The sequence below is a fragment of the Rhinolophus sinicus genome, linkage group LG06, assembly GCF_036562045.2.
Source record: "Rhinolophus sinicus isolate RSC01 linkage group LG06, ASM3656204v1, whole genome shotgun sequence".
Lineage (NCBI taxonomy): Eukaryota > Metazoa > Chordata > Mammalia > Chiroptera > Rhinolophidae > Rhinolophus > Rhinolophus sinicus.
The window spans coordinates 15,847,799-15,863,818 of NC_133756.1; the positions used below are offsets into that span (position 1 = coordinate 15,847,799).

The window sequence follows — 16,020 nt, forward strand, 5'->3', positions numbered from 1 at the left end:
CTTCCTAAAGGGGGTGACCACAAGCTGAGTAAAAGGGAGCAGCCTGTAATAGACACTCATTAAATTTTGATTTAAAAAAGTGTAGTAGATGGGAGAAACAGAGGGAAGAGCAGCAGTCTGTCCCAGGTGCAGGCTATAAGGGAATGCGTAGGTAGAGAGCATGAAAATAATATACCCAACTGAAAATTGGTCTGCTTGTTTTTTGTTTTTTGTTTTGGTTTTTTTTTTAAGGAGGGTGAAGCTCACAGTGGCCCATGCGGGGATCAAACCAGTAACCTTGGTGTTATTAGCACCATGCTCTAACCAACTGTGCTAACTGGCCACTGGTCTGCTTTTTATTATTACTGTGGGCTAGCAACTTTAAATAATGTCTGTGACAAAATACTCCTCTCTAAAAAAAGTCTTTTGTTAGTGCAAATTCTAAATAATCGCTGTAGATATTGTTGAGTTTATTTAGTTTTATTAATATATAAAAATTAGGAAACCATCAACAAAATGAAAAGGCAACCTACTACCAAATGGGAGAAAATATTTGCAAATCATATCTCTGATAAGGGTTAATATCCAAAAATTATAAAGAACTCACAACTCAATAGCAAAAAAAAAAAAAAAAAAAAAAAAACTGATTAAAAAATGAGCAGAGGATCTGAATAGATATTTTTCCAAAGAAGACATGCATATGGCCAACAGGTGCTTGAAAAGATGCTCCACTCACTAATCATCAGGGAAATGCAAATCAAGACTACAATGAGATACCACCTCACACCTCGTAGAATGGCTATCATTAAAAAGACGAGAAACAGGAGTTGGTGAGGATGTGGAGAAAAGGGAACCCTTGTGCACTGTTAGTGCGAATGTAAATTGGTACAGTCAGTATGGAAACAGTATGGAGATTCCTCAAAAAAATAAAAATAGAACTACCGTATGATCCAGCAATTCTAATTCTGGGTATTTATCTGAAGGAAAAGAAAATACTAATTCTCGAAAAGATACATGCACCCTCAGGTTTATTGCTGCATTATTTACGATACTGCAGCAATGAACATGATGGTGCAAAACAGGGAAGTAACTTAAGTGTCCATCAATGGATGTCTGGATAAAGAAAATGTTGTATACATATATACAATGGAATATTATTCGCCCATAAAAAAGAAGGAAATCTTGCCATTCACAACAACATGATGGATCTTGAGGGCATTATGTTAAGTAAAACAAGTCAGACAGAGAAAGATAAATACTGTATGATCTCACTTATATGTGGAATCTAAAACAAAACACTGAACTCACACAGAGAAAAAATTGGTTGTTGTCAGAGGTAGGGGGTGGGTATGGGTGAAATGAGTGAAGGTGGTCAAAAGGTACAAACTTCTAGTTATAAGATAAATAAGGGAGGTGGTAGATGACGGTAAAGGGGATCCAATACATGGTTATGGAAAGAGAACTGACTCTGGGTGGTGAACACACAATGTGATATATAGATGATGTAATATAGAATTGTACACCTGAAATCTATGTAACTTTACTAATAATTGTCACCCCAATAAACTTTAATTTTAAAAAAAGATAAATAAGTTCCGGGGCTGTAATGTACAGCATGGTGACTATAGTTAATAATACTGTATTGTATATTTGAAAGTCACTGAGAAATCTTAAAGTTTTCATCACAACAACAGCAGAAAAATGTAACCATGGTGTTGAATGTTAACTAGACTTATTGTGGTGACCATTTCGCAAAGTATACAAATATCTAATCATTACATATGTGTGCACCTGAAATGAATACAATGCTGTATGTCAATTATATCTCAATAAAAAATAAAGAAAAAAATCCCACAAAAATTGGTACAAGTTTACATTAGCATACTTTTATTACAGACCATTTAATAAACATTGTATTTTACATAGAAGTTAATTTGGAGAATGCTGTTTTATGGTTGCCCGGACACACACAGACTCAGCCACATATGTTTGGAGCTGACTTTAGGCATAGGTCATATCTCCAACCCCAGTGTTATTAGTTATCCCTGCATTTACACAGTAGCTTCAAAACAAACAATCATGATTTACAGTCAGTGATTATAAAGGCAAAGAGACAGAACTTGACTTATTTCAATTCTATCATTCAATGTAACCATTTGGAGTTTTGGGTTAAAACAGTGAAACAGTGCAAAATGAGAGGCAAAATATTTTTGTTTGGTTAAGTGCCAATTTTAGTTCATAGATGAACTATTTTACTGGATTTAAATCATACTTTTAAAACGGAAATTATTCTTTAAATATTGTTAGTTGTTTTAAAATGAAAGATAAATCAGGAAAATAATAAATGTTATATCAGTGGTACAGTTCAGCAGTTTTGTGAACTAAAATTCACTTTAATTATTGGAGGATCATTTACATAGGACATTATATCAGTCTATAACTAATGGATCAAAGTTCAAACAATTAGATAGATGTGGAAATAAATAGTTGTACTTTTTTTCATTTTCTGAACCATAATCCTAATTGTATTTATTTATTTATTTTATTGGCATGAATGTACATATAAAACTTTGTAAAAGAAAATTTTTCACTTCTACATTTCTTTTCTGGCCATTATTATTGTTCATTTCATTTCCTAATCATTTGAAAATATGAAATTTGAATTTTGAAAGTAGTTTTATCCTATAGAAGAGTGGTGTGTTAAAAAATGATCTGCTCCATGTATCAAATATGATTCATTCCACAAATATTTTCTTAGTGCTGTGATGGGAGGAAACACTAGGTGCGTGGTAACTGGAAGAGGCATCAAATGGAAATCAGACATGGCCCCTAGAGGTGATACCCGAGCAGGTATTCTCCATAGAGGCAGAGCCACTATTTCTCAAGGGCCTGCTCTCAGCCCCACCCCATGCTAGTAGCGGGAGACACTAAGGTACTTAAGACTCTTGTTATCCAACCTGTTACAACAGAGCAAATGTCCCTGCATTTACCAAAGGCCCACTTGTCTGTTTGTACCCTGAGTCCTGTCCTTTCTTGAATTATCACTGTTGCTCCTATAATTTCTCTCTCTCTCTCTCTCTCTCTCTGCTTCGTTATTGGTGGATCCCCATCAGCCTCCCTTAATCCCCCTTCCAACTACCACCTCATTTCTCTGCCCCCATTCATAGAAAAACATCTTTGAAAGAGTTGATTATAGTGTCTCAGTGTCTCCATCTCAGCAGCACCTACCTGTTTTCTTTTCCCCACTCCAGTTAACTTCTATCTCCTCTGTAACTGTTTTTGTCAAAGTCGCCAAAGACCTCCATCGTGCTAAATCCAATAGGCACTCACCTGGTTCTTAGCAACATTTGATGCAGTCAAACAGTCCCTTTTTTTTTTTTTTTTTTTTAAGATTTTATTGGGGAAGGGGAACAGGACTTTATTGGGGAAGAGTGTGTACTTCCAGGATTTTTTCCAAGTCAGGTTGTTGTCCTTTCAGTCTTAGTTATGGAGGGCGCAGTTCAGCGCCAGGTCCAGTTGCTGTTGTTAGCTGCAGGGGACGCAGTCCACCATCCCTTGCGGAAGTCGATCCCGCAACCTTGTAGTTGAGAGCCCACGGGCCCACGTAGGAATCGAACCGGCAGCCTTTGGCACTAGGAGATTGGAGCTCCAACCACCTGAGCCACCAGGCCGGCCCAACAGTCCCTTTTTTAAATACAGGCATGTTGAAATATGTATCCACTCTAATGGCCTTATAACCACCATGTCTATGCTGAAAACACCCAAACTTACATTTACAGTTCTAGCCTCTCCCTGAGGATATTTAATAGCCATCTCAAAACCAACGTATCTAAAATGGAATTCTTATTTCAGCTGCTTCCAAAGCTCTTCCCATATTTCCATATCCCCATTGGTGCAGTCATCACTCAGTTGCTCAAGCCAATAATCTAGGAATCATGTTTGATGCCTCTTTTCCTCCCAGCCCTTTCCCATTCCAACCCATTATTAAGTCCTATCTCATTTAATTTAAAAATATTCTCTAATCACCATCACCAACCTCCACCAAATACTGACATATTTTTTTGGAGAGATCCTTTTGCTTTCTAACTCGTGTTCCTGCTTCCATCTTGTCCCCTATAATCCATAAGCCTCAAAGTAACCCAATGATTATTTTAAAAACTTAGATCACATCAATGACCTGCTTAATATCCTTCAGTGGCTTCCTGTCACACTTAGAATAAAATCCAAACTACCAGCCAGGATCTTCAAGACCCTGCCCATCTCTGTCCTCAGCTCATTCTTCTCTCCTGCCTGCACATATCCCCGAGGTCACCTGGGCGTCCTGATTTCCCTCTGGCATGGCAACCAACTTCTTTCTTGCCCTAGATCCCTCCAATCTTCCTATGCATGACTCCTTTTAGGCTCTTAGTTCTCAGCTCACATTTCTCTATTATGTTTTTTTCCATAGCACTGGCCACCATTTATAATTATTGACTTGATTGAATTCATTTGTCTGCTCATTTAGGATGAAAATTCCTAAGAGCAAGGACTTTATTCTGTCTTGTTTGCCATTGTATCCCTAGTTCCAAATCACAGAGCCCATCACAATAGGTACCGGATAAGTATGGTAGAATAAAGACACTGTACCATGGAGCTCCCAGTCTTGGTTTTGTACAAGGGACAGAGGTACCTGGCAAAGAAGATCCAGGCCTCTGGGAGCTTATGACAAGAGCCGTAATCTGGTGGGCTGGTAGTGGAGGCTCTCCTGTCTGCAGAGACCCTACACCCCATCTGCCATTCTCTCCAGCCTCCTTCCCCATTTCTCCACTCAGAGATCAACAAGGCCTGGCTGGAACTCTGAAACCTCGGTGTCCCCACCCCCATTTGGGCCAAACAGAAGTGCTTAGGCTTAAGGGTGGATGGGGAGGTAGGATGGCGTAGACCTAAGACTTATGGAGTGGTTAAGGTAAGCGATCCTGTTAGTGGCCCCGCTGAGTCCGGACAGGCTGAACCCGGCAGGGTGGAGCAGCCTCTGCTGGGTGGGTCGAAGGGTGCGGCCTTTGGCTCCGCCCCCCCAGCGCGGCGGGAAGTAGAAGCCGAGCGCCGTGATTGTGGCGTGGAGGTGCAGCGACACCTGACTTGCGACGCAGTGGCGGCGGGGCTCAGCTCTCTTCTGATGTGGTTTGGACCCGCACACAGTCCCGAGGTGCTGTGGATCCCAGGCTGAGATGGAGCAGGAGGCCCAAGGGCTGAGCCTTTGGCCGGCAGCTCAGCACCAGTTCTCAGAGGTGGGCGGGCGTCAGCCCCAGGGCAGGGCGTGGGGGCTGCGGCAACGAGGCTGCGGGAGCGGAGGGAAGCAGCCCTCTAGGCGTTAGGAGTTGAAGGAAGAGGTTGGGAGGGATGGGAGATCGAGGACCGATATCGTGTGTAGTTTATCGAACTAATACTCACCGAGCCTAAGTGAGAGCCTGTGCCGGGCGCTGGGCGTGAAAAGGTCCCAGGAGAGGGATCTGAGTACTGAGGAAAGAAGACAAAGTTAGGAAGTTAGCGGGAAACGGGAAGGAGGGAAAAATTAAATATTTATTGGAGCCCTTCTAAGTGGTAGGCCTTTGCCAGACCCTGGGAATACAACGGTGAGTTTACCATAAGACACTATACCATTTTATTAATAAATAGCTTAATGATTAGCAGTGCAAATTGTTGTGACGGAGAAGTACAGGGGCCACGGGAGCGAATAGCAGAGATGCTTGATCTGATTTAGGAGGCCAAGAAGACAGCTTCGGATTTGGTCTGGGACTGGAGAACTGGTTCGGTGAGGGTTTGGGGGTCCTGAGACCAGAGACAGGATACCTCTACCTTGGAGAAAGTGAAAGATGGACTACGAGATTGAAGGCCAAGAGAGTGACGGGAGAGTGGCCCAAGGGGAGGGGAGGCAGGGACCCCCGCACCATCGCGGTGGTGCAGGGCTTGAGTTGGTCATTCCAAGAGCAACAGGAAGCCATTGATGAGTTTAACCATGATCAGTCACAATTAGATTTGAATTTTTTTTAACCTAGATTTGAATTTTTTTAAAGAGTCCCCTGGCGGATGTGGGCAGAATTACAGGCAATAGTTAGAACGCCGTTGTGATAATCCAAGCGGGAATTAAGATGGCGACCCAGCAGAGAGGTGAGAGTGGAGATGGAAATCCTGGAGATGTTTTGGAGGTAGACACTACAGTGTGGTAATTACATGGATCTAGGGGGTGAGGGACACATCCAGGACAACATAGATTTCTAGCCTGTACAATCAAGTGAGAATAGTGGTGACATCTGAGAGAGAAAAGGATGAGAAGAAACAGGATTAATAGATTAATCCCCCCCCACCCCCCACCCGGGGGGTGGGTTGGGGAGGGGGGCAAGGACGCTCCTGTGTATTGGACAGTCCAAAGTGACTGTGGTTATTCAAATGGACTGAGCCGTTGAGTAGCTGGAAGATTCAGGAGAGGTCTGGCCTGGAGCTATCGGTTTAAGAATAATTGGAATGTAAACAGAAATGGATCATTAGCATGAGAAAGATTGCCCGAGAATAGCTTTAGGAAAACCTACAAAGGAAAAGGAGGGCGGGAGAGAAGGGAAGGAGAAAAAGTAGGCAAGAGTGTCATTGTGTTCCTGCAATGTGCTCCTGAGGCCAAGGGAAAGAAACATTTCAAGAAGAGTGACTTCCCCATCTCAGAAGCTCCTGAGAGGTCCAGCAAAGAGGAGTTTGACAAGGTTTTGGACTTAGTGACAGGGAAGTCATCGGTGACCTATATTTGGGCTGGTTCTGTGGAGAGATGGGGCCCCGAGTGAATTTGGGGGAATAATAAGGCCAAGGTAGTGGTGAAGGTGTGTTTCGCCATCTCCAAAGATTTTTGCCTATGAAGGATCAGGAAAATAAAAGAGGGCCATTACTGAGAGGGAGAGAAAAGGGGCTGAGCACCCCAGAAATACTCATCTAAAAGACATTTATTTGGGGTCTATAGTGTGCCTACTTTACGCTAGATGCTGAGCATATAGTGGTGAATAAAACAGGATTTCCCCAACCCTTCTAGGATTTAAAAAATTGTTTTCCCTCCATAGTCAAAACATTATCAAACCTATCAAAATTAACGATAATCTCTTAATACATCTTAGATGCAATTATTATTCAAATTCATCTAGTTGTCCCTAAAATGTCCTTTAGAGCTGATATGTTCAAACCAGGATCTAATTTAAGACCACACACTGCATCTGCTTATTGTATCCCTTGGGTCTCTTTGAAATTAGAATAGTTTTCTTTTTTCCTACTGACTTTCTTTTTTCATGATCCTAATTTTTTTCTTATAGACTCCTTTTTCTGGATTTACCAGATTGCTTTTTCATGGTGTAATTTAGCTTGATCATCTGTCTCTTGTATTATCTCTTAATTAGAGTGAGATCTTAAAGCTTAATTGGATTCCTGATTTTTGGTAAGACTGCCTCACAGGTACAGTAGGCTTCATCTTGCATTACATCAGAAGACTCATCTGGCTCCCCACATTTGGTGACCCTAGGCTTGGTCCTTGAATTAAGGTCGCAAAAACCCTGTTAGTCTCTATTCAAATTTATTTTTAGCCTTGCTGTCAGAAAGTAATCTGTGTCACGTTACCTTGGCTGCATCCAAATAACCAGTTCCCCAGCAATCATTCAGCTACTGGTTTCAACCAAATATTTTTTCCTTGATCAAAAGTTTTTTTAGGGGTTGTAAAATAATGATTTTCTAATTCTACCATTCCTTCTACATTTATTAGTTTGTATTCTTCTGTAAAAAAATTGGAATTATTTGGTGATTTTGAAATAACAGTTTCCTACTGGAAAGACGGAATAAATACTAAATTCACAATGGCTGACACTGGGATAATAGCTTACCCTTTGTCACTTTTGGCTCATGAGTTTTCAGATTCAATCTATTAAAATCAACAATCATTGTTCTTTTCGATTCTCAAATTTTCACAGATTTGGCCAGTGGGGACCCGTTCTGTGTCCTTTTAAAAAACATTTTAAAGAATTGTGGTAAGATCTACATAGCATAGAAATATCATTATAACCATGTTTAAGTGTATGGTGGCATTAATCATATTCACATTATTGGGTAACTGTCACCACCATCCATCTCCAGAATTTTTTTCATCTTCCCAAACTGAAACTCCTTAACCATTAAACAGTGACTTCCCAATCTCCTCTCCATCCCCCAGTTGCTGGCAATTACCATTCTACCTTCTATCTCTTTGGATTTGACTTTCATAAGTACCTCATATAAATGGAATCATACATTATTTGTCCTTTTGTGACTGGTGCAATCCACTTACAGCATAATTCTTCAAGTTTCACTCAGGTTGAAGCATGTATCAGAATTTCCCTCCATTTTAAGGCTGAATAAATATTATATTAATACGTATATATCCTATTTGTTTATCCATGCACCTGTTGACGGACACTTGGGTTACTTCCACCTTTTGGTTATTGTGAGAAATGCTGCTTACCAGGTGTGTACAAAATGCTGCTGACCAGGGGTGTACAAATATCTATTCAGTCTAGTTCCTGATTTTAATTCTTATAGGTATATATCCAGCAGTGGAATTTATGGGTCATGTTAATTCTGTTTGTAATTTGTTGAACCGCCATACTGTTTTCCATAGTGGCTGCATCATTTTACATTCACAAGTGCACAAGGATTCCAGTTTCTCACATTTTGCTGACAATTTTTTTTTATATTGTCATTTTAATGGGTGTGAAGTAGTTTCTCACTGTGGTTTTGATATGCGTTTCCCTAATGATTAGTGATGTTGAGCATCTTTTCATGTGTTTATTGGCTATTTGTATGTTTTTTGAGAAATGTCTAGTCAAGTCCTTTACTTTCTTTTTTTTAAGTGTGTTTTTCCAGGACCCATCAGTTCCAAGTCAAGTAGTTGTTTCAATCTAGTTGTGGAGGGCGCAGCTCACAATGGCTCATGTGGGATCCAGATGGCAACCTTGTTAAGAGCACTGAGTTCTAACTGACTGAGCTAACCGGCTGCCCCAGTCCTTTACTATTTTTGAATTGGGTTGTTTTGTTTTCCTGTTAAGTTTTAGGAGTTTTTAATATATTCTGGATATTAGTCTCTTATCAGATGTGTGATTTGCAAGTTTTCTCCCATTCTGTTGGTTGCCTTTATACTGCTGATAATGTACTTTGATGCACAAAATTTTTAAATTTTGATGAAGTCCAATTTTGTCTATTTTTTCTTTTGTTGCCTATGTCTTTAGTGTCATAGCTAAGAACGATGTGGATATCCAGTTATGTCAGCACTATTTATTGAAAAAAACTGTCTTTTCCCCATTGAATGGTCTTGGCACCCTTTTTGAAAATCATTTGACCATATCTGTGAGGGTTTACTTCTGGGCTCTGTTTTTTTCTGTTGGTTTATAAGTCTATCCTTAATGCCAGTACCATACAGTTTTGATTGCTGTAGCTTCGTAGTAAGTTTTAAATCAGGAAGTGTGAATTCTCCAATTTTGTTCTTTTTCAAGATTGGTTTTGGCTATTTTGAGATTCCATATGAATTTTTGGGTGGATTTTTCTATTTTTGCCAAAAAACGATTTTGATGGAGGTTGTATTGCATCTATACATTGCTTTGGGTAACCCTTGACTCTTAAATCCTTTAATCCATGAACATGTCTTTCCATTTACTTACGTCTTTAATTTGTAGTTTTCAGTGATTGAGTTAACCTCTTGGGTTATTTCTAAGTATTCAGTTCTTCTCAATATCATAAATTGAATTGTTTTTCTAATTTCCTTTTTGGAAATGGTTATTGTATTGGTTATTGTCAGGGTATAGAAACAACTGATTTTTGTGTGTCGAATTTGTATCCTGCTCCGTTGCTAAATTTGATCAGTTCTCAGAGGTTTGTGTCAGTGTATATGTTCTTCAGAATTTTCCACATATAAGATTGTATTATGTGACAACAGAGATAGTTTTACTTCTTTTTCAATTTGGATGCCTTTTGTTTCTTTGTTTGTTTGTTTGTTTTTGCCTAATTGCTCTGGCTAGAACTGCCAATACAGTGTTGAATAGAAGTGGTGAGAGTGGCCATCTTTGCCTTATTCCTGATCTTAGAGGAAAAGCTTTTAGTCGTTTACCATTGAGTATGATGTTGCAGTGGGTTTTTCATAAATGCCTTTTATTATGTTGGAAGCTTCTTTCTAGTCATAGTTTTTGTTTATTTGTTTTTTAATCATGAAAGGGTGTTGGATTGTTTCAAATGCTTTTTCTGCATCAATCGAGATAATGAGTTTTTTTTGTTTGTTTGTTTGCTTTTATTTTACTTGTGAAGGTTATTAGGATACTACATTGATTGATTTTCATATTGAATCACCCTTGCATTTCTGGTATAAATTCCACTTGTTTGTGTTATATAATCTATTTAATTGTGTTGATTGATTTGATTTGATAGTTTTTTGTTGAGGATTTTTGCATCTATAGTCATAAAATATCTTGGTCTGTTGTTTTCTTGTGATGTTTTGGTTGGGCTTTGGTATCGGCAATTCTGGGCTCATAGAATGAGTTAGGGAACTATTCCTTTTTTAAAAATTTTGGGAAGAATTTGAAAAACAGCGTTCTTCTTTAAATGTTTAGTAGTTTAAACATCTAAAGTGTACAGCTTAGTGAATTATCCTGTAGTAAAGACCTGTGAAAAATTGCCACACCACAGAAGCCCTTCGAGCAACGCTTATCATTGCCCTCTCCCTCTGCTTTAATATAACTTGTAGCCTATTGTCTGAATATAACTTCCTTGAATTTCTCTCTTTCTGCCCTGTGATCCTATAATTGTTGTAAAGGCTGAAATTGCTTTCTTAAGTTTTCTTTTTTTTTTAAATTTGTGTTTGTTGCTAATTTTTCTTTGATCTGTGGCAGCATTTTTCGGGTGAATTTTCTTTTTCTTTTGGAAAATTACAATCTTTAATTTCTTTTTTGATGTTTTAGTATTTTTTTATGGATACTGTCTGTATTTTTTAACTTACGGTTTGTTTTTCATATTTGAGTGGCTTGGTCTGTTCTGTACTGCCCCAATGGAGTAGTGGATGGGAAATAATGGAGGTAGCTTTCCCAGTTTTCCAGCTCAAGAGCTCTCTTTATTGCTACAACAATGGACAATTTCTATTTAAATATGTTTTTTTGGATCCTATCTTATTTCAAGAGGTTCTACCACCAATCCCTTCTTTTCTTCCCCTCATACCAGTCTGTCATCAAGGGATACTGCCCCTGAATTCTAAGACAATCCCACCGTTTTAAAAATTGATTTTTAAAGTCTGCCTCTTTTTCTTATGTCCTCCAATCCTTGATCTCAGACCTGCCCACAGCAGTTCACACTCAGGTGAGCCCTCTTCTGTAGGTAAATATTTGCAGATGGTTTCTAAGTTTTGCTAAAGCCAGGACTCATCTGAAGCCTCCATTCTTCCTACCTTTGTGGCTTTCTGCACCCATTCTGCTGGTTTGAGATGTTCTTTCACTCTCACATTTAAATATAACCTGGAGTTTAAGGGTTTTCTCAGAGTGGTTGAAGGTATAGGTTGTGGAATATTTTATTTGGTCTTTGTTGCTTTTTATTAAATAAAAACCAAAAACATGCCAAGGAGGAAAAGTGGCATGAGTCACACCCAGGCTTCCACTGCGTTATCAGCCAGACCTGCACCTTAGAAAAACCCAGGCTGGAGAATGGCCTGGATGCAGGATAGATCATTCAGGCCAGAGATGACGGAGGCCTGGATTCAGATGCGATCCGGAGATGGGGAGGAGGGACATGTGGTACTGGAATTTGAGCTAGGGTGAATTTTACCTTTCTCTCTCTCCAAGGATACTGAGAAGTCAATGTGCGTCTTGGACATAGCTCTATCTCCCGGAAACAGTGGAGTGCACACCTCTTGGAACCATGACCCATCAGGCATTCAACATTTCTCTCAGTGCCCACAGCTGGAGAATGTCCCCTTGGTCCCTGCTGAGGCACCCAGGCAGAATGCAAGTGAAGTGGGTCCCCAGTTCAGTGTGTTCCTGCCTGAGCATGGCGTGAACTACTGCCCCCAAGTAACTCTCACTGCTTCCCAGATGATTTACTATCAGGGAATGTCTCCCTCTCAGCCAGGAATGATTTTCAAGGGGCACCAGATGATGCCCTTAGGAGAGCCCGATATATCAGGGATGGCCATGACCTTCAGTGGGAACCTAAAGATGCCCCCCAATGAGCCTCCCGTCTCAGCTCCCACTGGAATCCCAATGATGTCCCACATCAGTGTACCAACAACGCCTTATTCGGGCCCTCCAACCGTATCTTCTAACAGAGACCCTTTAACACCTAAAATGTTATTGGCCCCAACCATGCCTTCCACTGAGAGCCAGGCAATGCTCCCCTCTTTGGCTCAGATATTTTCTCCTAGAGATCTCCACAACTATGGAATTCCCCCAGCTGGGTCCCCATCATTGCTGGCTTTAGAATCCTCGGACTCTTTTGTGAGCCAGCCAGCCTCCCAGGAAGACCTCTTCCTACCCGAGCAGCACATACCTGCTCCACATAGAGCAGAGCAGAACTCCAAGGCCCAGGAAAGGGCTTCTGAGAGGAGGTCCCCAGTTTTAAGGCCTTACTGCTGCCAGTATGAGGATTGTAGAAAAGCTTATACTAAGCGCTCTCACCTCGTGAGTCACCAACGCAAACACACAGGTAAATGAGGTGTCAGACAGGTGGGGTGGGTTGGAGGAGTCACTGGGTTTTAGATTTGTGCTAGACCACTGGTTTGTAAAGGTTGGGGATTAGCCCCCATCCTTCGAGCTTGGGATCAAGCTATACTGATTCCTCAACCTTGACTGCTCTGCCTCATAGAATCAGACCCCTGCCTTCCTATCTGCTGGCCTAAATTCCTCTAATTCCTTCCCTCCCTTGTCATCTTCTCTCCCCAGGTGAGAGGCCCTATAAATGCAAGTGGGAAGGCTGCACGTGGTCTTTCTTCCGTTCCGATGAGCTTGGACGACATATGCGGATACACACCAGATACCGACCACATAAATGTGATCAGTGCAGCCGACAGTTTATGAGATCTGACCATCTCAGGCAACACCAAAGGACTCATTTACGGGTGTCAGGATCCCCTGACACACAGACCATCAATGGACAGATAGCTGGTCCTCCTGCTCCTGGTCTTTAGTTCAACCTCCTCTTCCCCTCATTTTTGCTTCTCCACCCAGATCCTGCCAGCCGCTGACCAGCTAGGTATAGGCTTAGATGAAGGCCGAGAAAGATTATGGGCAGTGTTGAAGCCCATATGTGCTCTGGACCCAGTCAGGCACTCTTCAAAAACTGTCTTGGATACCCTGACCTCTCTGGGACCACCTACTTTTGCTGAGTTGCGCCACATGGGAAGATGGAGCAAAGTAGAGATTGGGAGCTTTATTAAAAAGCTCTTTATCTTACGTCACTCCCTAGCTTGAAACCCTTTAGTGACTCTGCTTTGTCTGCTACAAAAAAACTAAGTTCCTTATCTTGGTCTTCCACAGTTTCCAGAGCTAGGCTATGTTCAAATCCTGAATTTACCGCTTACACTAGCCATGTGACCTTGGGAAAGGTATTTGATCACTGCCGTGTTTCCTCTTCTGGTAAAGGAATAAAACAGTATTAGACTGTTTTGGACACATCTTATATATTGAATCAGATTCTGTCCAGCACTCACCAGCCACATGCCTCGAGTTTCTGTCTCCTCCCACTACTTCTAGACTTGGAAGGGATGTCCCACCACAGGCCATGGGATCTGGCACCTAGTAGCCACTAGCAACCCAGAAATGTAGGGGAGTTAATGCTCCTGGGGTAATGTCTGACTAGTGAGAGATGGAAGAGAGCCAGGCAGATTAAATTCCGTCTTCCCTGAATTGCTGCAAGGCACCATTTCTCCAAATAGTACAGCCAATGGGGAGATCTCCCAAGTAGCCAGTGGACACACCTGCTGTGCTTCTTCAATGGTTGTCATGAAGCAGGGCCTCACCTGCTATCACCTTGCATTATTTTCCATTCTTCCTGCTTGCTTCCTTTTTCTCACTCTCAGTGCCTTGGGTTTACACCACCCAAATAAAACATCGATACTTAGTTCACGTTTTAGGCTCTGTTTTCTAGGGGACATTAGACCAGGGCAGAGAAGTCCGAAGTCCACTATAACTTCTTTCCTGTCTTTACAGAGCCCAGGTGATTGGACTACCAAATACTGGGGATTAAAGGGTCTGTCCTGCCCTGCCCCTCCCCTGGGATTGAGGGCATCATTCCTATCCTGGCAACTCAGCCAAGTAGTTCAGAATCTTATTTCTGGACTTCTCAGCCAGCCATTTTACTGACCAGCAAACTAATAATAAAGGAATGGGCCCAAGCTTTCAAATGACAGAGCTGGGATCCCAGCCAGAATCTGTCTACTCCAGAGGCAGACCTCTTAACTAGGGGATGAGGTCTACCCTCGGTGCAGTGGCCATGGAGGAGAGGAGCACCTAAAGGGGAAGGTCCGAAAGGTGACCCTTGAGCTCAGCAAGCGAGCATATGTAACATCTAGTAATCTCTTAAATGTTGAAATTGAATAGGTGAATGAAGAGGAAAGAGAATTCCAGGTAGAGACAACACGACCTGGCAACTGCTCAGAGGAGAGTCAGTCTGCAAGCATCCATTTGGCAAATACTTTTGAGCCCACAATACAGAGCATCACCGCTGTGGGGACTCATGGTGGAGTCATGGTGGAAACAAGGAAAGGGTGTGTCAGGGACGAAAGTACCGGAGTCAGCTGAGGAGCTCCCATTTCCTGGATGTCTACCCTTGGTCATGCCCAGTGCTGGACACTGAAGACTCAGTGCATGACAGAGCCTTGCTGCATGGCAGAAAGATCACAGACAAAGATTCGGGAAGCGCTCAGTGCTGCCAAGGAGAAGAGCTGAACCTTTGTGGACTCGAACTTCTGGGCATCTGGGAAAGTCCCACAACCTTGGCTGTATCTGCCCCTGCCCCTCTCATCCCTACCCTAACCCTGTGCTGCATGCCCCTCTCATCAGTTCTCCTAGTGGCCCCCATGTGACTGGGCTGGGCCTCCAGGTGCCTTCACCCAAATGCCAAGCAAGAGCAGTAGATAATGATAAGAAAAAGTTGGGGAAGAGGGCACTTGATTATGACTCAATTTCTGGCCCTAGGGACTGAGGTCTCAAGTACCCAAGGTCTCTTTAATTCCCACCTGGGCTCCCTTCTGTGGTGAGGGGGTGATTGGAAGAGAAGAGCTCTATCCTTTAACCAGTGATTACCCTATGCCAGGCTGGGGCTAAGCCTTTCTCAGTATTGTCTTTTTCAACACCAGGCAGGATAGTGGGTGAGAAAGACATTGTGGGCTCTCCAGTAAAGCCAGTAAAATTTGAACCCTGTCTGCCGTTTCCTGACTGGCCTTGGGCACTTGTATCTGTTGCTTCAGATAGCAAGTGGAGCAAGAATGATGGATTCAAGCTAAAGAGATACAATTAATCCCATTTAAAAGTGGTTTCTTTACCTTAAGGGAAAGGAAGGTTTTAGTGCTCTGGGTGAGAGTTGAAGGAGGCTTGAACCAGGGTGTTGGTTCAAGCGGAGGTGGGAGAGTAGAAAAATTTAAAGATAATTGGGTTTGTTGATGACGGAGTGGTCAAGGATGACTCAAGTTTTTGGCTTGTGTTATAAATAACAAGAAGAATGGACGAACTTCATTAATTTATTTTCTATTTTTTATTGTGTTCTCTGTTGTACATGCAAAAAGTATTTGTGTACATGCAATTTAAAGAATAAAAATAAAAATATTTACCCTTTATGTCATTTGAGAAAAAGTACTAACGTTTGAAGACTGAGCTCCTCTCTGATCACATCCCTCCATGGAGATAGAGGTAACCACTATCCTGAATTTTGGTTAATCTTGCCTTTGCTTTTCTTTGTTCTTTTACCATATATGTATCTATTCTTAAACTAGAGTGATTGGTTTAATGTGATTTTGAACTTGACGCCGTTGGGGTTTAT

At 41.6% G+C, this 16,020-nt stretch overlaps 1 protein-coding gene across 1 annotated transcript; it reads left to right on the forward strand.

The window, feature by feature from the left end:
- Positions 1–5,183: 5,183 nt before the first annotated feature.
- On the forward strand, positions 5,184–13,171 carry KLF17 (KLF transcription factor 17). Its single transcript, XM_019751043.2, has 3 exons — positions 5,184–5,246; positions 11,832–12,690; positions 12,927–13,171. The coding sequence occupies exons 1-3, from the start codon at positions 5,187–5,189 to the stop codon at positions 13,169–13,171; spliced, it is 1,164 nt and encodes a 387-aa protein (XP_019606602.2). The 5' UTR covers positions 5,184–5,186.
- The last annotated feature ends 2,849 nt before the right edge of the window (positions 13,172–16,020 follow it).

Bases quoted from the DNA above. Each gene is read 5' to 3' on its own strand.
- KLF17 (XM_019751043.2), top strand. From the start codon at position 5,187: ATGGAGCAGGAGGCCCAAGGGCTGAGCCTTTGGCCGGCAGCTCAGCAC. The intron at 5,247-11,831 runs GTGGGCGGGCGT...TCTCTCTCCAAG, and splicing joins CTCAGCACCAGTTCTCAGAG to GATACTGAGAAGTCAATGTG. The intron at 12,691-12,926 runs GTAAATGAGGTG...TTCTCTCCCCAG, and splicing joins TCACCAACGCAAACACACAG to GTGAGAGGCCCTATAAATGC.